Source organism: Lepidochelys kempii, chromosome 23 (genome assembly GCF_965140285.1).
Source record: "Lepidochelys kempii isolate rLepKem1 chromosome 23, rLepKem1.hap1, whole genome shotgun sequence".
Lineage (NCBI taxonomy): Eukaryota > Metazoa > Chordata > Testudines > Cheloniidae > Lepidochelys > Lepidochelys kempii.
Window position 1 is genome coordinate 4,013,004 of NC_136402.1, and position 23,385 is coordinate 4,036,388.

Below are 23,385 nucleotides of genomic sequence, written 5' to 3' on the forward strand. Positions count from 1 at the left end.
AACTCAGCCGCGACAAGGCTCAGCTGTGCCTCAGTTTACCCAGTGCAGGCAGGCAGGGAAGTAACTGCCTTGGTCACAGATGCAGGCTTCAGGGAGTTCACCCTAGACTCTTGCCTGCTGGGTGGGGGTCCTTCCTCTGCCCCACTCCAGGTCAGGTATCCGTCTACAGACGGGGAGGTGTTGTGAGCTTACCAGCGTTTCCCTTGGGTGACCTGCTTGACACCTCCAGGCCTGTCCGTGTGGCTCCCCTCAGTGCTTGCCCCAGGCCTTTGGCTTGTACTGAGAGAAGGGCTGGACTGTGCCTTAAAGCTCCATTTACCTCACCTAGCTGGTCTTGTATCCTGGGACTGACACGGCTCCAAGAATGCTGCAACCGTTCACCGCTACAGGGTCCCTTCCAAGAAGTAATGCAAAAGGGGTCTCAGCCAGGATCCCCACCTACAGCGCTGCCGGAGTCTGCCCAGAACTCTGTGCTGCTGGGTGTACCATGGGTTTCGTACTCGGAACCTGCCCCAGATTGCAGTGTTCGACACGGCTTTACTACGTGGGGATTGGCTCCAGTGTCCCGCTGTCCCCTGAAAATCTTCCTGTAAGCTCCCACCTTTTGCTCCCTTTGGGGATCAGCTGGATCTGGGGCCAGGTGAGTCCAACAGGGCATGCACACCAGTGTGCGGAGTGGGGACTTCTCTACCAGGAGATCGTATCCACGAGAGGCGCTGGCTGGGTAACATTTTCTCCCACATGGTCACTCACACAGCTAATGTACCGGCTGCCTTCTTGGCTGGGCAGATGATGGATTAACCCTTCGGTTCTGAGCAGGCCCCAGGAAATGGAGATTCAGGCAGAACACTCCATTATGCCCCATCCTTCTGCAGATATTGCAGCTTAGATCTTTGGGATCCGGGGGCTACCCAGGTCAGCTGCCCCCTCCCAGTTTAGGTTTACCCAAATCCCCCATCTGGGGCACTTCCTCCCCCCATGCCTAGGCCAATCCCCTTTGGGTCTTGTTTAATAACTGGACATATTGTCCACAAACTCACCTGTCGATCAGCCTGTGACTGACATCCTTAGACTTCTGATCCACTAATCATATTTTCACGGATCTCAAGACCAGAAGGGACCGTTGTGATCATCTGGTCTGATCTCCTGTACAACGCAGGTCAGAAGATGGCCCCAAAAGACTCCCTGGAGCAGGGTCTTTCCAAAAAAGCCTCCCACCTTCTTGTAAACCATCCAATCTTTTAAATTCCACATTGGGTGGAATTGTTCTAACCCAACAAAGCATCCAGAGAAGTGACTCCTCCTTCAGTACCCTGTTGGTGGAGCTATTCTCCCACCAGGGTGGCAACTTCCGTATATGTCCCTCCCATGGTCTTCTGCACCCCTACACCCCGAAACCTTGTCCTAGAAGCCACAGGGGTCAATTCAGACATAAGCAGTAGGGCCCCTTTGCACTGCACCTAGTCCCCAGTATCAGCCCCATCAGTTTGACCAGACGCCTGATGGCTTTAGGCCCCGGTATGGGAGTGAGACATCGGAGCCCATCTGCAGGGGGGATTGGATTCAAATTACTAGCCTACTCCAAGGCAGGGAGGAAGGCCTCTCTGTCCCCACCGTCCTCCAAGTGGGGCAGTAAGGTGGTATCTGTGGAGTAGATCTCCCCAGCTGGGGCTCCATGTGGCCTCTTGCTCCTTGGTACCTTGATTTCTAGTTCCTGCGTCCCTCTGCTGTGACTCACGTTTTGGCTGCAACATGCTTGCGCATCTTGTTGCTCAGTGTGCTGGACCTGGCTGTCTCCAGCTTTGGTGCCTCCATTTGGCGCTCCTTTGCTTTCAGCCCCAGTCTCTGTGGCTCCCTTGGGGCATTCTCCAATTCTCCCCTCTTCTCTGCTCTCAAGCTGAGTCGATCACCTGGAACCCCTTCTGGGTCTGGACCATGGTTCTTGCCCAATTGTCCTTCTCTAGCCATGCAGCCATCTGTGCCTCGTTTAACTGTTCAGCATTTAGCCTTCCCGCTCTGTACAGCTCTACAGTCTTCCATGCCATTTGCTTTAACGTTTCCTTTCACTAACCTTGGTTGGTTGGTTTTTTTCCTCTGCTGTGGTCACTGGATGCAAAATACTACTGGTGCATCCAAAATCCCACTGCTGCCACCAGCTGTCATGGATCAACATGGGTTCACTGCTCCAGCCTTCATCCAGTCCCTTAGAACAGTGGCTCTCAATCTTTCCAGACTACTGTAACCCTTTCAGGAGTCTGATTTGTCTTGCATACCCCCAAGTTTCACCTCACTTAAAAACGACTTGCTTACAAAATCAGACCTAAAAAACCCAAAAGTGTCACAGCTCAGTATTACTGAAAAATGGCTGATTCTCTCATTTTTACCATATAATTATAAAATAAACCCATTGGAATATAAACATACTTTTCAGTGTATAGCATATAGCGCAGTATAAACAAGTCCTTGTATTAGATTTTAGTTTGTACTGACTTCGCTAGTGCTTTTTTATGGAGCCTGTTGTAAAATTAGGCAAATACTGTATCTAAATGAGTTGATGTCCCCCCTGGAAGATGTCTGTGTACCCTTAGGAGTATACATACCCCCGGTTGAAAACCACTGTCTTAAAAGGACCACTAGGTCTTGCCTTGCCCTGAGCATAGCCTTTCCCAAAACTCTGGTACCTTGTTTCTGTCCTGATGCTCTACTGAAGACCAGCCGAGTTCAGACTCCTATAGACCCTTGTACCCCTCCAGGGAGCCGGGCACCCAGGCGTACGCCTGGTGAGACGAGGCAACCTTTTCAGGACAATGGAGCATTGATTAGTCATCAGGAATCTAGCCTCGGAGAGTGCTGAGGTCTGCATGGAAAAGCCAAGCTTAAGACCGAGTCTATCGGGGCAGAAGCAGCTGCCCTGATATCCCATGCTCTCCTGGCGTCTTATCTTGTGTCTCTGTACCTAGGCCTGGTATCTCCTACGTCTCTGTCTGCACCCTTGCAACCTTGCTCTTCTCTTTCTTGGGCGGCTGGGGGTGAAGGGTTCCTGTGCCAGTCCTTGGATCTGCTATTCATCTGCGTGGGTTCCCTTCAGTTCTTGACGGCACATTTGGGCCCCATTAGAGTCGTAAAACGTAGCCTGGCATAGCTCTGTCAGTTGGGGGAGTGCAAAAGCCACTGCCCCCCTAGCCAACTTAGTTATGCCAACACAGCCGTCAGCGGGGAGACAGAGTGCTTCTGGGGGTTTGGCTACTGTCGGTCGGGGAGCTGGTGTTACCATACAGGTCAGCGCTCCTTCTGTCGCATATGCTGCGTCTACACTAGGGAGCTATGCCGGTTTAGGTTCTGCAGGGTAGATCTGGCCTCAGGAAGAGCTGTTATACACATGTGCCTCACTCCCTATCCCCAGAGGAGGCACAGACCCCTTCCCAGGCAGTGGGTAAACCGAGTCTCACACTGTTCCTTAAAATGTTACAAGACATTTCCACATTCTCCCCAGGGTGCTGGGGGTGGGGGTGGAGGTGCAGGAGCAGAGAGGGGTGTGGGAATTGGGTGGGGTGGGGAGGACAGGGTAGGGGTTAGGGGTGGGGTGGGGAGGAGGGGTGTGGGTTGTGGGGGCGCTGGAGGCAGGAGCGCAAGTGCTGGAGAAGGGGGTGCAGTGGGAACTCGGGCACGGGGGGGGGAACAGCAAATGGACACAGGCCCTCCCCCAAAGGCAGCGCCTGACCCCCTTCCTGCCTTGACTGGGTTGGACCCTCCCTGACACATGTGGGGCAAGAAGGGGGTATTGTTCTTTTCCCTTACAGGTTGGCACTAGTGTCACCGAGCGGGGACAAGGTGGGGTCCCAGGTGGATGGAGGGGGGGGTGCTTTGGGGGGAGAAGGTGTAATTGGGTGTGGGGCATGTGCTGTGGGCACACCTACTTGGCCCCATCTGTGGGGCGTGTGCAAGGTCGCTGGCCTACTCAGTTGGGGTCGGGGGGCGTGTGTGTGGGAAAACTAGACATGATGTATCTTGATTTTTAGGAAGGCTTTTGACACCTTCCCACTTTATTCTCCTAAGCAGCTTAGGGAAGCGGGGGTCTAGATGGAATGACGACCAGGTGGGTGCGCTCGAAGAGGAGTTACCAATGGTTTGCTGTCAGTTGGGAGGGCGTAACTGGTGGGGTCCCGCAGGGGTCAGTCCTGGGGCTGGTTCCCATTCAATATTTTCACGAACGACTTGGACCACGGAGTGGAGAGGATGCTTATAAAATCTGCAGATGACACCGAGCTGGGAGGGGTCGCCAACACTTTGGAGGGGAATTGAAAACGACCTGGACAAATTGGAGAATTGGTCTGACATCAACAAGAGGAAAATCAGTGGAGAGCAGTGTGAAATACTTCACTTGGGAAGGAAAAATCAAATGCCCGGGGAATAACTGGCCAGGGGATAATATTGTTGAAAAATAAACTAGGGGATCTAGCGGATATGAAACCAAATAGGAGTCAGCAATGTGACGCAGGTTTAATCTAATATCTGGGGTGTATTAACAGGAGTGCCGTATGTCTGGAACGGGAGGTAATTGCCCTGCTCTGTGCAGCACTGGGGAGGCTTCAGCTGGAGCACGGTGTCCAGTTCTGGGCGCCGTGCTTTAGGAGAGACGTGGCAAATTGGAGAGAGACCAGAGGAGAGCCACAAAAAGGATCCAAGGTTTAGCAAACCTGCCCTAGGAGAGGTTAAAAGAAGAGGGTAGGTTTAGGCTGGAGCAAAGCAGACTGGGAGGGGGACCTGAGAACAGTCGTCAAAGATGTTAAGGGCTGCTCGAGAGAGGACGGGGGTCAGCTGTTCTCCATGTCTGCTGAAGGCAGGACAAGACGTAATGGGCGTAATCTGCAGCGAGGGAGACTGAAGGTAGATATTCGGAGCTCTCAGGGAAGGGAAGCTTTGGGGTAGACTTGCAAGGGAGGTTAGGGAATCCCGTCACTGGACAATCACCTGGCCGGGCTGGTCTACGGTTACTTGGTCCAGACTCAGTACAGGGGGGCTGGACTAGATGGTCTCTTGAGGTTCCTTCTGGCCCCACATTGTGATGATTCTGTCTGCCTGGGCAGAGGGCAAGCAGCTGCTAACTGGGCAGATTCATGGCAGGCGGGGGGCACTGAGTGGGGTGGCGGATGGAGAAGGGATCCTGGGTGGGCTGGGGGCTGGGATTTAAACCAGGGGAGTGAGGGGGAGCTGGTGCAACAAGTTCATTATGGAGATTAGAAAGGAAAGACTGCAGGTTAGGGGACTCTCCCCTGGGAAGCAGTGACTGAAAGACTTTTTGGGGGTGGGGGAACTGAATAACTGGCTGACTATGAGCTCCCAGTACGACCCTGGGGCCAAAAGAGTCCTGACCATCCTGGGCTGTATAAACAGGGAAATCTCACGTAGGAGCAGAGAGGTTCTTTCCCCTCTGTGTTTGGCTCTGGTGCGACCGCTGCTGGGATCCTGGGTCTGGTTCTTCATGAAGGAAGTTGGTAAATTGGAGAGGGGTCGGAGAAGAGTCAAGAGAATGATCAAAGGGTTAGAAAACCTGCCTGGTAGTGAGAGACTCACGGAGCTCGATCTGTTTAGCTTAACAAAGAGAAGGTTCAGGGGTGGCTTGATCCCCATCTATCAGCACCTACAGGGGGAACAAATATTTAATCAAGGGCTCATCAGTCTAGTGGAAAAAGGTTAAAACGCGATCCAGTGGCTGGAAGTTGCAGCTGGAAATATTCGGATGGGGATATCAGATGCACAATTTCAACAGTGAGGGGCATTGCCCCTTGGGACAGCTCCCCACAGGCTCCATCCCTGATGATTTTAAACTTAAGACTGCGGATGTCTTACTAAACAATCTGCTCTAGCTCTGATGGGACGTTCTCTGGCCTGTGTTACACCGGGGGGGTCACCCTGGATGATCACAGAGGTCCCTCCTGTCCTTGGACCTGGCCCACACCCCTTTAAGAGTGACCCCTCCTCTGGGTAGGGAGCAAAGGGCATTACCCAGGGCAGGGCTGGGCAGGAGGAGAGAGGCATTCAATGCATTCCTGTTGCATGACAGGGCGGGGATGTCACCTGTTGAGTCAGTATTATGTGTTTCCCTCCAGTGGCTGGTCCACATAGCCAGCAGCAGTAGTAAGGCCTTTATCCTCTAACAGAGCTCCTCCTTCAGCTGAAGTGAGCAATGTCTATGCCTCGTCCCGAGGCCCTTTGACTTCAGTGGTGTCTGGCTCGGGCCCTTTGTGCTGAAGGTCCCGGTTTTTGGCCCTGCCCATGGGGGGGGGGGAAGGATTGTGCTTTTCCCAGGCTCTTCATTGACAGCCCGTTTCTCCTCTTCTCCTCCCTGACCCCCCATCAGAGGACGCCCAGAACCTGATCAGCCGCCTGGCCACGCGGCGCCGGCTGGCGGTGGGTGAGGACTGGTCCCAGGACGTGCAGCTGGGCGAGCAGAGCGAGCTGCGCTATTCCTACCATGTGCTGTGCGACGAGCACTACTATGGCGAGGGCTGCTCCGACTACTGCCGCCCCCGCGACGACGCCTTCGGGCACTACGCCTGCGACGAGCTGGGCGCCCGCATCTGCCTGCCCGGCTGGAGGGGGGAGTACTGCTCCGAGGGTGAGTGAGTGACGGCCCCCGGGATACACCCCGCCCCCGGTGGACCTCTGACTACACCATGCCCCTGGATATACCATGCCCCATCCAGCGGCGGACCTCTGAATACACCACGCCCCCCCAATATACCACCCCCCCGCAGCGGACCTCTGACTATACCTCGCCCCCCCCGCGGACCTCTGAATATACCACGCTGCCCCCAGCAGACCTCTGAATACACCACGCCCCCCAGATATACCATGCCCCATCCAGCGGCGGACCTCTGAATACACCACGCCCCCCGGATATACCACCCCCCCACCAGCAGACCTCTGACTATACCTCATGCCCCCCCGATATACCACCTCCCCCCCCCAGCGGACCTCTGACTATACCTCACCCCCCCCCCCAGCGGACCTCTGACTATACCTCACCCCCGGATATACCACGCTGCCCCCAGCGGACCTCTGAATACACTATGCCCCCCAGATATACTATGCCCCATCCAGCGGTGGACCTCTGACTACACCACGCCCGCCGGATATACCACCACCCCCCTTGCGGACCTCTGAATATACCACGCCCCCGGATATACCATGCTGCCCCCCCCCCCCAGCAGACCTCTGACTATACCACACCCGCCGCCCCCAGCGGACCTCTGAATACACCATGCCCCCCAGATATGCCATGCCCCTTGGCAGACCTCTGACTATATACCACACACCTGGATATACCACGCTGCCCTCCCCCGGTGGACCTCTGACTATACCACTTCCCCCTCCCCCCACATGGACCTCTGAATACACCACGCCCCTCCCACAGACCTCTGAATACACCACACCCCCCAGATACACTACGCCCCCCTCAGACCTCTGAATATACCATGCCCCCCCACCGGGACCTCTGAATACACCACACGCCCAGGATATACCACGACCCCCCCCCCCCAGACCTTGGAATATATCACCCCCCGACCTCTCCAATTACATCTTGTTCAAACCCCCCCCACCCCCGACTCCTGACTATACTATGCTCTTCCCCCCTCCCCCGACCTCTGAATATACCACACTTCCCCCCGCCCCGGACCCCTCTAAATACACCTCGCTAGCCCCCCAGAATGCATCTTGCTCTGCCCCAACCCCCCTAGAATACATGTTGCCCTAGGTCCCCCCCCCAAAATGCACCTCTCTCTCTCCCCACAAACCCTCCTGAATAAACCTCGCTCCCACTGAATACACCTTGCTCACCCAATATACCTTGACCTCCCCAACACACCTCGCTCCCCTGTCGTCGTCCCCACAAACACGCCTCTGTCCCCCACGCCTCCAAACCTTCCCCAAATACACTTCTTTCCCCCAAAGACACCTTGCTCTTCCTGTCTCCCAACACACCTCGCTCCCCCAACACACCTCAATCCAGCCATGACCTCTTCTCCCCCCGCCCCCATGTACCTCACTGGGACACTTTTCAGGGCTACCCGAGCTGCCCAGGTGACTTTCTACTAGAGGGGTGGGCAAACGTTTTGGCCCGAGGGCCACATCAGGGAATAGAAATTGTATGGCGGGCCATGAACACTCACAGAATTGGGTTTGGGGTGTGGGCTCTGGGGTGGGGCTGGGGATGAGGAATTTGGGGTGTAGGAGGGTGCTCTGGGCTGAGATTGAGGGGTTCAGAGGGCAGGAAGGAGATCAGGGCTGAGGCAGGGGTGCAGTTTCCAGCTGGGGGGTGCAGGCTCTGGGGTGGGGCTGGGGATGAGAGGTTTGGGGTGCAGGAGGGTGCTCCAGGCTGAGGCGGGGGTTGGGGCATGGGGAGAGGTTCGGGGTGCAGGCTCCAAGCGGCGCTTACCTCAAGCGGCTCCCGGAAGCAGTGGCATGTCCCTTTTCCAGCTCCTAGGCAGAGGCGCGGCCCGGCGGCTCTGCATGCTGCCCCATCTACAGGCACCACCCCCTGCAGCTCCCATTGGAGAGCGTAGGAGGTGGAGCGGGGCCACGCTGCGGCTTCCAGGAGCCGCATGATGTGGCCCCCAACCCAGCGCCCCAGCCAGAGCACCAGAGCAGGGCCAAGCCACGTGGTGCGACTCGTGGGCCGTAGTTTGCCCACCCCCGCTCAACCACCTGCTCACAGCATGACAGCCTATCCGCGCCCACCAGGGCGAACCCTTCCATCTCTGCCGCCCGCTGGCAGCATGGCAAGCCGCTCTGGGCTCCGCGAGCCCCGCACTCCCCCAATGCAGGCTAGCAATTTGCACCCCCACCAACCCGCCCCTTGTTTTAGCCCAGTGCACCAACCTGCTGTCTGTGTGGAAACGGAGGGCGACCCAGGTTGCCAGCCTCCCCTCAGCTCTACAGTGTCCTGAGTGCAAAGCGCCTGGCTGTGTCCAGACTAAAACTAAACCACATATAAACTTGTTGAACGCCGCTTACGATAAAGATCCGGAATAGGTGCAAGGAACAAGACTGGCAATGCCAGGTTGGTCCCTATGGGTACGGCTACACTGCAATAACAAACCCGTGGCAGAGCCCGGTCAGCTGACTCAGACTTGCGGGGCTCGGGCTAACATTGCTGTGTAGACGCCTCATCGTGGGATTTCAGAGCCCGGGCTCCATCCCGAGCCTAACTGTCTCCACTGCAGTTTTATAGCCCTGCAGCCCAAACCCAGCCACGGCCGTGTCACGGATGCGTTACCTAGGGAGGTGGTAGAATCTCCTTCCTTAGAGGTTTTTAAGGTCAGGCTTGATAAAGCCCTGGCTGGGATGATTTAACTGGGAATTGGTCCTGCTTCAAGCAGGGGGTTGGACTAGATGACCTTCTGGGGTCCCTTCCAACCCTGATATTCTATGATTCTATGATCTTGCATCGCTGTGTTGACGTCCCCGATGTGTATTCCACATGTGGCTGACATCGGAGGCTGGCAGCAAGCGGTGTCCGTTGGTTGACACCCACGCCGTTGTCCTCCTTGCGCTCGGACCCCAGGGCACAAAGGGCGGCGTGGACCGGTGCCCCTCCACTTTCTCCTTGACTCCGACTCAGGCCATGTGGTGGTCTCCGTATCCGTAGCGATCCTTGTTCTTTCAGAACCTGCAGGTATAGATTGCGTCCATCGTTTCGTAGCCGTACTAGTTAACTGGTTCATAGTCTAGTTCTCCCCGCAGAGCGGGACTATGCCCAGAGTCTTGGGATTTAAGAACCGGGTTGCCTGCCCCCGTTCCTTCTCCAGCAGCGATGAACACCAGGGCTGCCTTCGTGGCTTTGGAGACACTCAGCAAGTGCAGCGTTAGCTCCCTTCTTTGGGGAGGGAAGGAGCGACAATGTTTGAAGGCCAGGAGACTGCAATCGGACCCAGGCCCACATGCAGCAGCCTCAGACTCTGGGAAACGCCCCTCTGAGTACAAGCTCCTAGTAGGGAGGCCGGCCACCTGGTTTTGAACCTCTTTTTGGGGTTTGCCCCCCATCCGACACTGAGAAAAGTCAGTATTGGATGGCGGATGCCATTTTAAGGAGCACGGTGCATGGGAGCTCACACCTGCGGGGACGGGGCAATGAGCTCCTCAAAATGGCACCCCTCACGCAGCCTGATCTTGTGTACACACTGTGTGTGTGAGGTCACACCAGCAGGAGTGGGGCTGTGCACACCTCAAAATGGCACCCCACCATGTGGAACCACTGCGTGCAAGGTCACACCGGTGGTGGCGGGCCCATGCCGTTCCCAGAAGTACCGGCATGCCTGGTATTCCAGGAATGTGTGAGAGGCCACCTGAGCTCCGTGATTGAGGCAGGGTCTGTGAAGCCCAAGAAACCCTCTCATGAGGGTAAGGGGCTTGGCCATCAGTGGTGTCATGGAGCCACTTGTACAAAAACAAAATGGTTTCCTCCATGTGGTCACATGGAGGAAGCCATTTTGTAAAGTACACTGAGTGTCCTCCACACAGTGCGACCTCGCTGAGAGGTCACGCTGGCAGGGCAGGGTAGCAGTACTTCAGAAACTCAGGACTGCAGTAGACACAACGGCGGATTCCCTTCCAGAAAAGCCTCTAAAAGAAAAGATCCCTCCCTTACTCGGTCCATGTCGGGAGAGTCCTTGCGTGCGGGTCCTAAGTACTTAGAGCTGCCTAAATCTTCCATGCAAGAAGGGACGGCGTGAAAGGGGAAGGATCCATCGGTACCAGCTCCAACTCCTGGACTGACGGACCGGCATCCCACGGCTTCATCTGGGAGTTCCACCCTGGACTTCCCTTCCACAGGACTGCCTCAGTCTAGGATGGATCCGTCCTCGGGCATACCAGATCTTTCAGCACCAACCTCCAGTACTCCCCGTACTCCAGTTTAAACTGAGACCTTTACTACTCCGGAAAGTATTTTTGCCTTTATATACCTGCGGTCTCCTCTGTTATCAGTCCAGTTCTCCTCAGAGACATCTCTACACCAGAAGAAATCACTTTGAAAACCCTACTACAGCTACAGGCCGGAGCATTCCTCCTCCGGTACCGCTGGTAAAACATGAGATGACTTTTTCATCAGAGGACTCTGACCTTCTGGACAAGACTTCAACCCCTCGGAGAGAGAGATCAGCCCAGGCAGAGCCTCTAGGAGCCATCCTCCTCTCAGACAACACTACCAAAGGGACCGATGGTGTCCAATGCCTTGGGAGACTCCCCTTCCCCCAGCCAGTTGACCTGTCATATTGACCTCACTGGGGCTCTTGAGATCCATGCAGGAATTGTTCTGGATCCGTGCAGGAATTGCACTTATCACCTCCCCCTATATGGTACCACAGGCTCCGTCGGGGCGTGCGGAGGAGGAAATCAAACTGGCTGCGACGGTTCTAACGGGTGTGTCCTCCTCCTCCCACAATGAGGCAAATGCGCCATCATCCCCTTTCCTGACTGATGACTACAGGCAGTACCAGGAGCTTTTACAGAGGCCCGTGACCGAGCTCCAGATCCCTCTCGAGGAGGTCCATGACGCACAGTGTAGGCTCCTGGAAGGAAGCCATTTTGGAGCCCGCGAGGCCCTCCTGCGTCCATCCCCTGAACAGGGCAGAAAAGCAGAACTTGGTTCCACTGAAAGAGGCCGAGTTCCTGTTCACCCACCCAGTGCCGAACTCCTTGGTGGTACAGACAGCCAGAGAGCCGTCCGGATGGCCGTTCCCCAGGCCAGCTCCATCTGACCAGGGTGATAAATGCCTTAGCCTCTTAGGGCGGAAGCTATTTTCATCAACCAGCCTCCAAGTTTGAAGCGCTAACTACCAGCCCCTGTTGGCAAAACACGATTTCACAAACTGCGCTACATTGGTGGGGTTCAAAGATAAACCATCTTGTCAATGAGAAGATGAATGAGTCACTTCACTCCCTTCAGGACTCTAGGATAATCCTCTGCTCCCTGGACCTTAGCCCCAAAGAGGGAACACCCCAAACACAGCTCCAGACCAAGCCATATCTCCCCCCCGCCCCAGCACCTTTACGAACTGCCATGTAAACAACAGAGGGTTCACAGACAGAGCTCGCCGGCTTCTTCCACCTCAGCTGCCACTGCTGAAGCCCACCCACCAACCAGGGCTTCTTTTGATGGAAGGCTTGAGATAACTCTATCGTTGGGTAGCTCTATCGAGTCCCTCCCCTCCCTCAAACTTTTGGTGGTCGTCTCGCCCTCTTTGCACACCACTGGAGGGCAGGAACAACAGAGATGAGTGGGTGCTAGAGATAATCCACTTGGGCTACGGTATTGAGTTTCTTGCCCCACTTCCCTGTCACAAGGAGATTCTCCACCAGCAGCTGAGTTCTCTTCACCAGGTGCTGCTCATGGAGCCTTGAGGCAAAGGGGTTCTACTCCCCAGTCTTCGTTGCTCCCAAGAAAAATGGATGTTGAAGGCCCATTCTCAATCTTCAACAGCAAGTCAAGACTCCGAATGGTTACGCTGGCATCAATAATCCTTCCCTTAGAAGAGGATGCGTGGTTTGTTGCTCTCAGCATGAAAGATGCTTACTTTCCTGTGGACACGTATCAGCACGACATAAGGTCACTCGGGTTTCTGGTAGGGCAAGAACGCTGCCAGTTCAGAGTACTTCAGGACTAACCAGAGCACCGCGTGTCTTCACGAAGGTCTTCTCAGTGATGGCGGCCCAGATGAGACAAAACAGTTACACAGCCTTCCCATACCGGGATGAGTGGCTACTAACAGGCAAATCCAGTCAGGAGGTCAGTCCCCAATCATATTCTTAGACTCCCAGGAGGATGCCAGGAGAGTATGTAAACAAAGAAAAGTCCATTTCGCCTCCCACAAGAACAATAGACTTGATGGGGGCTACCCTAGTTTGGAGCTCACCAAGGGCCTGCCTGCCAGTGGAGAGAAACTCAACTTGATAAGAAAAGTCATGTTTAAACCATGAACTGCAGTCAAAGGCTGTCTTTCTCTATTAGGCCACAAGGCTTCATGTACTTGAGTCATGCCATTTTGCCAGGCTCTACTTGTTGTCTGCAGTCCTGTCTCTGATCTGACAACATGAACGTCAGGGTAACAGTTCTCACAGATTCATAAACTTTAAGGCCGGAAGGAACCATTATGGTCATCTAGGCTGACCTCGTGCACCTCACAGGCCACAGAACCTCACCCACCCACTCCTGTAACAGATCCATAATCTCTGGCTGAATTACTGTAAGTCCTCAAATCTTGATGTAAAGACTTCAAGTTACAGAGCCCACCATTGACTCTAGGTCAAACCAGGAAGTGACCCATGCCCCATGCTAAAGAGGAAGGTGGAAAAACCTGCAGGATCTCTGCCAATCTGACCTGGGGGGAAATTCCTTCCCAAACCCAGATATGGCGATCAGTTAGACCCTGAATGTGTGGGCAAGACCCACAAGCCAGACACCTGGGAAAGAATTCTCTGTAGTAACTCAGAGCCCTCCCCATCTGGTGTCCCATCTCTAGCCATTGGGGATATTTGCTAATAGCACTTAGAGCAGGGCCATATGCCATTGTAGGCAATCTCTTCATACCACCCCCTCCGTGAACTTATCAAGCTCAGTCTTGTAACAAGTTAAGGTTTTTGCCCTTTGGGATGCTGTTCCAAAACTTCACTGCTCTGATGCCTAGAAGCCTGCCTTTAATTTCAAGCCTAAACTTATTGGCCTAAGTTCCAGCCAAGCTCAAGGCTTCTCTGGCCTGGTGGACAAGCCCAGAGCCAGTGCGTGAGGGAGTCCCTTTTGTTGCATTCACACCCGATGGGGAGCGCACATGGGCAATCACACCACACAGGGCACATGGACCCCTTGAGAAGCCAGAGTGCATATCAGTTGCCTATAGCTGAGAGCAGTCTGCCTAGCCTGCCATCCATTCCTCCCACTGATTCAATCCAGCCATGTCCAAATAACATCAGACAACATGATGACTGTCTCCTACGTAAACAAACAAGGTGGAGAAAGATCCCTTCTTCTGTGTGTAGAGGCCATCAACTAATGGAACTGGTGTGTCAGGAGCTGCACAATGGTCTTGGTGACATACCTACCGGGGCACAGAATTCTTTGGAGGACAATCTCAGCAGACACGTCTCCACAGACTGTGAATGGGACTTACACGATTCCAGCCTGAACGAGAGAGTCACCCAGTGGATAATACCATCCTGGGACCTGTGGGCATCCCAGACGAACAAGGAATTCATCCTATATCGCTCCAGGGCCGCTCTGGGCAAGGGCTGCAAGAGCAACACCCTTCTCCCACCTGAGATGCACCTTTCCTTTCCTCCCCTCCCGCTATTACCACAGGCACTGAGAGAGATATGTTATGACAAAGCTCAAATCATTCTCATTGCACCCAGTGGACCCCAGACAGCTTCCTTCTGCAAATGGCAGCCCGTCGTCCCATCAGCATCCACCCCTTCCCCAACCTGTTGACCCAGTGGAACGGCACAGCAAGATGTCCCGCAACCCAGACCCCTTCCACCTTACGGCCTGGTATTTGGATGGGCCTCAGACCTAGAATGTTCATGTTCGGAAAACATCCAATCTCCTCTTAATTGAAGCAGAAAAGAGTCCACTAGAAAATGCTGCCTGGCTAAATGGAGACATTTCTTCAATGGAACCATTTGACCTCCGGGTTGGTGGGTTTTCCTGCTATTCTTGACTACATCCTTCATCTCAAGATGTCAGGCCTATCCTTCAGCTCGCTGTGAGTCCACCTGCAGCAATTAGTGCCTTCCATTCTCCTGCTATTTGGTGTATAAAAATGGAACAGTCAGATTTCCAAGAGGACTCATTAGAGCCTTCCCACTGGTTATGAAACCCACACCGCATTGGGACCACAGTCCTGTGCTTTCCAGGCTTACCAGACTTCCCTTTGAACCACTGGCCACTTGTTCCATGTCCTACCTCTCCATGAAGGTCACCTTCTGAGTCTCTGTCCCAGAAGGGTGAGCAAACTAGGAGCTCTTACGGCAGACCCGCCATTCTCCAAATCTCATAAGAAGAGGGTTTCCCTTCGCCTCCATCTGAAATTCATCCCTAACATGAGTTCCACCTGGTGAATCAACTTGTTCGTTCACCAGTTTTCTTTCCTAAACCTTATGCTTCCGAGGAAGATGGGAGACTCCACTCTTGACATCAGACGAGCTTTGGCATTCCACCTGCAGGGAACAACAACAGCAATTAGAAAACCGCTTTGGGTGTTTGTTGGTAAAGCAGAACGAACCCGGGGACAAACATCTGCTCAGAAACTCTCAAAGTGAATTGCTGGCTACTTCCTCCTTCACTACCAGTTGGCACATCGCCCTTCCCCAGATGGGGCAAATTCAGCGTCATCACTTCGAGATGTACCTATCTATGCTTCTGAAAGGCAGCCTCTTCTGCAGATGCAGCTGGTGGGACAGGGGTGTTACAGACATCAGGACCAACTCATCTTTGCACCCTCGTTACACAAGTGTGGAATACACATTGGGACCAGCACTCGAAGAAGAAATGGATGTTACTTACCTGTAACTAGAGGTTGTCCAAGAATGTGGTCCTTGTCTGTATTCCACTTGCCCTCTGCTGTGGACCTCATCTGATTTTTGCAGTGAGGAACGAACTGGGGGGACATCGGTCAGCACTGCCCTTTATACCCTCGGATCGGAGCAAGACAAGCAACTGCACAGGTGTGGACTCTGCTGGGAACAAATCTCCAGTTTCAGGAGCGTGGAGCCCACAGGCACCCAGATACAGAATACAGATTGGGGACCACGCGTCTCCAAGAACCTCCGGTTACAGATAAAGGAAAAATATAAAACCCAATCTAGAGTCTATATTTATTACCAAGTTCCCTCCAGTCTCTCACCCAATGGTCAGTCGATCCAGAGAGCTGGGGTCCACTTTGTAAGAGACACTCGTGCTGGCCGAGTGTTGCTTCTTCTGTAATGGATGCCATCTTGTGCCCTGTCTTTTTCTCCTATACAGTCCCAGACTTTTGGTCTTTTCTCATAACCAAGGTGTTAAGTTAACTTCAGCTCAGCCCCGAGGGCCCCCTGTTCAGAGTCTTTCCTCAGGGTTCTTTTGTCTTTGTCGAGGCTCAGGCCTACGTCTGGTCCGGACTGGAAACACAGGGCTGGGCTGGGTTGAAAGATGCTGATTGTTTGCACTCATGATTTGAGGTGGCTGTGACCCACCCTGCCGCAGGTGCGGTGCCCCATTTCCAGCGATTTTGGAACATGCTACTCGACATTTTCCACCTTTTACAGGAAATAGTTTATAAACATCCTGCAAGAACCACGATGATCAGCTAGTTCTTGGCTTTTGGCGGAGACCCCCCGTGACCCCTGCCCCCTGTTGGTGCAGTATTGAGAGGAGGGTCGGACATAGGTGTGTAATGTGTCTACCTGCATGTGTGTGTCACACACACCTTGTTCCCCCGAACCCACCTCACCCCACTCCCCAATACACCTTAACCCATACCCTAGCCCAATTATAGCTCACTTCCCCCAACCGGAATGTGCCTTGCCCCAGTCCCCCAATACATCCCATTCAACTGTCTACCCCCAATAAACGTCACCACACCCCGAATACACTTCGCTCCCCTCACTCCACACCTCCCCGCAAACACACCTCACTTCCCCCTCGTGCCCCACAAATGCTTCCTAATGTATCTTACTCCCCTCGGGCCCCAACCTCACTCCCCTGCAATCATACCTCGCTCCCCTCATGTTCCCTAACGCACCTCGCTCCCCGCAGGCCCTCACCTGACCCCACCCCAAGGCCTCCTGCCGCACCTCGCTCCCCCCAGACCACCCTGTCACACCTCTTCCTCCTCAGGCCCCCTGACACACCTTCCTCCCCTCAGGACCCCACAAACACACCTCGCTCCACACCTCACTCCCCTCGCCTCCCAATGCACCTCGCTCCCACCCAATGCCTCCATCTCCCTCCATCCCCACCTCCGAAACAAAACTCGCTCCCCTTATGCCCCACAATGCACCTTGTTCCCCTGAGACCCCGCACTCCCTTCACGTGCCCCCCCACCCCTCCAAACACACCTCGTTCCCCACATGCTGTCAGTGATCCAGGTCTTAGGCGGTCAGGCCTAATGGTTGGAGTCTGAATGCCAGAGCCAAGGGTCAAGGCAGAGTTGGAGTCTGAGCCGAGGGTCGGAACGGGATTACCAGGAGTCAGGGAAGGCAGGAGCAGGGCTGGGACAGGATGGGAACAAGGCTGGATGCAGGGCAGGGTCTGGGCTGGAGCGGTGGAGGAGCAGAGCATGAGCAGGGTTTGGAGAGAGGAGCACAGGGAGGCAGAGAGACCATGGGCACGTGTGTTGAGTAGCCAGTGAGGAGCGGCTGCTGCTACGTTTAAGAAGCGGACTGCTGAATTCCTTAGCCAATCAGGCAGGATGGTCTGTCCGGCAGCCTAGTTGACTCGTTAGGGCATCGGAAGTACTGAGCAGGAGCAGAGGAGGGCCTTACTCCTGGCAGTACCACCCCCATCGAGGGTGCCCTCTAGGTACCAGCAGGACTGGTTTCTCAGGGTGGTCTCTGTGAAATGCCCACAATAGATCTGGGGCATGGATGTGATTTGCCAGTTCCCAGGACTGCTCATCTGGGCTGTTATCCGCCTGGCCCACCAACTACTGGAGCTTCCCTCTGACTAGTCAGGAGTCAAGAATTTGTCGAACTATATACTCGTCATGCCCTTGGACTGTTATGAGGGCAGGGGGAGACCGAGGGCTGGAGTGATGTGGGGAGGGGTTCTCCCTGTATGGCTTCAGAGGGGAGACATGAAATACAGGGCAGATCTTCGGGGACTTGGGTAATTGCCATCTGAATGTTACTGGGATGATTCGTGCCTCAATCTTGAAAGGGCCCAGATACTGGTGGTCCAGTTTGGCTGCAGTGTGAGCAGATTTAAGATTGTGGGTGGACAGCCAGACTTTGTCTCCCATGGAAAGGTCAGGGACAGCTGGGCGGTCCCAATCAAAATGATGTTTATAGGCTTCCTTGTAAGTGCTATTTAAGTTCCTGGTGTACCTGGTGGAGATGGGTAGCTAGATCTGTGACAGCTGGTACTGGAGAGTTCATGGGGACGTCCGGAAGACAGCAGAGGGTGAACACCATGGTTGGCAAAAAACGGGCTTTGCTGGGTAGAGGCATGTGTGGCATTATTGTAAGCAAACTCGGCAAATGGGAGTTGTCATGATCATAGTTGAAGATGCAGAGCAGGTATTGGTAAAAAAATCTGGTTGACCTGCTCCGTTTGTCCATCGGTGGGTGGGTGGGCAGTTGAGAGGAGAGGCTCAATCTCCAGAAGTTTTAGAAACGCCCGCCAGAACTGGGAAATTAACTGAGAACCACAGTCTGACACGATACTTGATGGTCATCCACGGAGCTGAAAAATGTATTCTAGGCAGAGGTAGGGGGATGGCGCGACCGGGGGCAAAATGTGCCCTTTTGGTTAAGAGGTCAACCATGGCTAAGATCGTTGTATGTCCCTGGGAAGGCGGCAGCTCCACAATAAAGCCAGTGGAAATGGCAGCCTATGGTTGAGGTGGAATAGGCATGGACTGGAAAAGGCCAAGTGTTTTTAGCATGGGCACTTGATCTTAGGTAGCTCTTGTTTAAGCTGCGTAAGCCTGGGCACGAGAAACTCCTTGTGATTAGGCTCCAGGTTTTGAGGTGGCAGAAGCGCACCGCAAGTGGTGCGTCATGACATGCCATTTCCAGACATAGCTATGGTCCTTGGGGTCCTCTTCCGTGTCTTGGAACCTGAACCCGGGGGCTGTCAGAATGGGGTGTCACCATTCTCCAGAGTTTGGAGGATCTGAGCAGTGACGGGGTCGTTGGGTAACAAGGTACGAATGGACTCCTTTGGGCTGCTGAAGTTGGATGCCTTTAGAATCGTAAAGTGCTCTTTGCAGGCACTTGGCCTTATGAGACAGGGCGCCAGCCTTCCCATTTCTTGCTCCTGGGTGGTAGGTGACTATGAAGTCAAACCAGGTGAAGAAGAGGGACTAGTGGATCTGTTGTTGGTTGAGCTGTCTGGCTGTTGGAAGATATTCCAGGTTCTTGTGATCTGTGAGCACTTGGACAGGGACCCTGGCCCCCTCTAAAAGGTGCTGCCATTCCTCAAGTGCTGCCTTGATAGCTAAGAGTTCCTTATGCCAGTTATCATAATTCTTCTCTTGTGGGGCTATCCTGCGAGAGTAATTGGCACATGGTGAAGTCATCTGACAGGACCCACCAGTTGGGGCAGTACTGCACCCAGGGCGAAACTGGCTGCATCAGCCTTCACCCCGAATGGTTTAGCAGGATCTGGGTGAACCAAGATGAGTGCTGTAGTGAGCTACTCTTTTAGCTGATCAAAGGCAGTTTGGGCTTCCAAAGACCCTGGTGAACTGGACTCCTTTTGGCTGAAGGGCAGTCAGAGGAGCAACTAGGCCGGAAAATCCCTCCGTGAACCACTGGTAGAAGTTACCGAAGCTTGGGAACTGTTGGACCCCACAGGTATCCTTCGGTGTGACCCCGTTGGCAATGGCCGCCTCCTTGCATGGGTGCATGGTTAATCTCTTGGGGGAGATATCGGATCCTGATCAAACTTGCATTTTTTGGGCTTCGCGTATAGATGGTGCTGGCAAAGTGGTAGGATGCTGCAGACTTGCTGATCATGAGAAGCCTGATCGGTAGAAAAGATGAGGATGTTGTCCAGATACTACATATGATTACACAGCACAGTCAACCACCAAAACTTGCTTTCCAAAGTCTACAAAATAACACGACTGCAACCAAACACAGTCTCTTCTGGAGAGCAGATGTTTTTATGTAGAACTGTGCAAGAAACGGAGCCGCTAGAGACAACAATGAAATGGCCTCCCACAAGACAGTGTATCTAGCCCCAACCTTCTTCAACGTATATACCAGTGACCAGCCCATACACAGCAATAGGAGGAGCTTTATATACTCCAATGATCTATGTATCACATCACAGGAGGACTTTTCCGCTGTCAAGAATGAACTAACATTTGGACTGAGCAACCTCACAATTTATTACAGTAAGAACCAGCTTCGTGCCAACCTGACCAAGACACAGGTGATGGCCTTTCACCTACGCCACCAAGAAGGCAAGTGGCAACTAAACATCACCTGGGGTGGAATCCCACAGGTTAATCATCCACACCTTGTCTGCCTTGGGGTGACATTGGACCGGACACTTTTTCCTTCCAAGGAGTTGAAAGGGAAAGTTAGCACCTGTAACAACTTCCTCCAAAAGTTGGTCGCCTCCAAGTGGGGAGCCAATACAGTTACTTTGCGAACTAATGCTATCCCCTTGTGCTACTTCATAGCAGAGTATGCATGTACAGTGTGGGAACGATCTGTCCATGCTAAGGAATTAGACTCTGTTCTAAACAATTGTCCTGGAATAACAGGAGAAAGCCAACACCAAAGGACAACCTGTACTTACTGGCTGGCTTTGTACCACCTGATCTCAGGAGGAAGGCAGCAAGCCAGAGGAAAAGATCATGGAAGATCCAAGGCATCCATTATATGGTCACACAGGAGTAATCAAATGCCTTAAATCGCAAAAGCGTTTTATAACCAACGTTGTACCTTTTGGATATGACAGCTGGCAAGGCATGACTGAGGTTATGGAATACGTGCAGTTGGATGCACTGAAATAGATCTGGAACCCCAGGAGGACCTTCTCAGAGGGGCCGATATAGACCAGTCAACGTCGTGATGCCTGAACCACCTGTGTATGCAAACTGGCAGATCAAAGACTAATATGATCAAATGGGGCTACTCTAATGACACAAATATATGTGAGTGCAGTGAGGAGCAGACAATGGAGCACCTGCTTGTTTGCCAATTCTTTGGGGAGACCTGTAAGAAGGAGGACCTCCCTGTAGTGATGGAAAGACCCATCACTTGTGCACAGTTCTAGAAAAAGATCTAGTGTGTGGCAAGCACACGAGGTGAAGAAGAAGACGACGACTACATAGCGGTTTAACACCTCTCTGAAGATGTCATTTATGAAGTGCTGGAATGCTGCTGGGGCATTGCACAGACTAAACGGCATGACCCGGTACTTAAAGTGTCCACACTATGTATGGAAGGCAGTCTTCCACTCAACTCCCTTGCTAATCACCAAGCTATGGGCCGTGTGAAGCTCCAGCTAAGTGAAAACCTTTGTGGAGTGGAGTCTTTTGAAAAGCTCATTAATGATAGGGTCAGGGTATTGATTTTTGAATCGTGACTCTGTTTAATGCCCAATAGTCAATACAGAGCCTTAGTGATCTGTCTTTTTTTTCTTTACAAAGAAAATTGGAGCCCCAGCTGGAGATGTGGTAGGATGGATTAACCCCTTTTGTAGATTTTTTTTTTCTTATTTTTTTCTTTTTCTGGAGGCAGTTATGGAGAGCCTGAAATTCTAGCTCTGAAAGGGCGTAGATGCAGCCAAAAGGGACTTCTGCTCCAGGTGGGAGATAGATGGGATAGTCCTTAGCTGCACTCAGGTGGCAGAGTGTCCTTGTATTTAAGTGGTAACGCGGGGGCAGTGGACTGGACCGCAGAGGTTAACGAGACTTCCTGTTCAGACTTGGAATCTCGAGAAAGGCAGGCTGAACCCTGAAGGGTTCCCAGTCTATGGTCACGTTGCAGGAGACAGAATTGTTGTCAAGGTGGGCAGCAGCATTGTATCCTGCCTGTCCTCCAACAAACACCTGGGCCATGGGTAGTGAGCCAGGGCATGCCAAAAACTGCTGGAAAGTGTGGTGCTTGGATAAGTTCAAACTGAAGGGTCTCTCGGTGAGTCACAACTTTCAAGGGGTTCGGTCTGGTGGGGAACCAGGCCTGATGAGAGGAGTGAGTCGTTGATAGACTTCAACAAGTCTGAAGCATCCTTGGGTTGAGGGGGGGATGTGATATATTCATGCAACGGTCCTGATCCATGAAGTTGCCTGAGGCACCCGAATCACCATCAGACAGGTACTGGTGCTGGTGTTTGATGAGAGGCAGGGAGTGCCACCCCAGCCTGGATCCACACATCAGGTACTGGGGTTTGGCCTTTCCTGACCAGGGTGCAGATTGGAGCTTAGGAGGGCAGCCTGACACAAAGTTCCTGCTCTTCCACAGTATAGGCATAGCCCCGGTGCCCGATGTCGCCTTTTCTCTGTGTTGGTGAGATGGGGCTGGACTTGGTCCGGCTGCATGGGAAGGTGCCCAAGGTTGGGCTGGAGATGCCAGGACAGGCAGGCATTGGCAAGCTGACATTTTTCTCTTGGTGGTGGTCCATCAGGCAGTTATCAACCTGGATACTGAGGTCAATCAAGGTGTCCGGAGTGGGTGGGGAGTCCACTCACACCAGCTTGTCTTTGATGTCACCCTTTTGGCCGAAGTGGAAATGATGATAATGCAGCGTGGCCTCGTTCCATGCAGTAGCCACTACCAAGCGGCGGGACACCACGGCATATTTAGCAACAGGCCGGCGTCCCTGCCGCGACCGCCAAAGGGCGGCCTCACGTGTACGCTCGTGACTAGGGTCATTGAAGATCACAGCCAGGAGTGGGCTTGCTTTCTGCAGCAGTGGGGATGCCCAGGTCAGAGCCTCCTCAGTCAGCGGGTTGATACTCAGCCCCACCCTGCATTGGTCAGTGGGGAACAACTATGGGCACAGAAGAAGTAGGAGCCAGTATTGATTTTCCCCCCCTCCCAACCCCCGAAATGTTCCCTGAACACCATTAAACTTATGAGGCAGGGAAATCTTTGGCTCACATGGACCAAGGGGCAGAGTTGGGGGCAGTGCTGCCTGCTTGTGTCCATAGGACAGCGACCTGGACTGGCAGTATGGGGTCAGCAAGGCACCCCATGTCTCCAGCAAGGGAATATTGGCTGGGAAAGGATCCATATGAGCCACTGGTCTGGACCTTTAGTCAGCCCAGTTCCCCTCTGTTTACTTTGGGCCGCTCAAACCGTCAGCGGAGTGGGTGGTAGGCCATCAGGCCTAGTGGTTGCAGTTTCAATGCCAGAGTCGAGGGCTGAGCCGAGGGTCGGACCCGGATTGTCAGGAAAGGCGGGACCAGGGCTGGTTCTGGGTCTGGGACAGGATGGGACCAAGGCTGGGGCAGGGCAGGATCTGGCCTGGAACAGTGGAGGAGCAGAACAGAGGCAGGGCTTGGAGAGCCAAGGAGCCCAGTCCAGCAGGGGGTCTGTCCAGCAGCCTTGCTGGGGCGTCGGAAGTACCGAGCAGGTGCAGCTAAGGGCCTTACTCCTGGCAGTACCCCCGTTGCGCTGCGCCCCCCCCCTCACGCATTGCACTCCCCTCGTGCCCCCACCACGCGCCCC

At 53.7% G+C, this 23,385-nt stretch overlaps 1 protein-coding gene across 2 annotated transcripts in view; it reads left to right on the forward strand.

Moving 5' to 3' along the window:
- Nucleotides 1–23,385, forward strand: part of DLL3 (delta like canonical Notch ligand 3) — a 258,608-nt gene that overhangs the window by 29,487 nt on the left and 205,736 nt on the right. For both annotated transcript variants that reach the window (XM_073321919.1, XM_073321918.2), the window contains exon 4: nt 6,362–6,619. In XM_073321919.1, the coding sequence (XP_073178020.1) occupies nt 6,362–6,619 (258 nt within the window). The remainder of the gene's footprint in view (nt 1–6,361; nt 6,620–23,385) is intronic.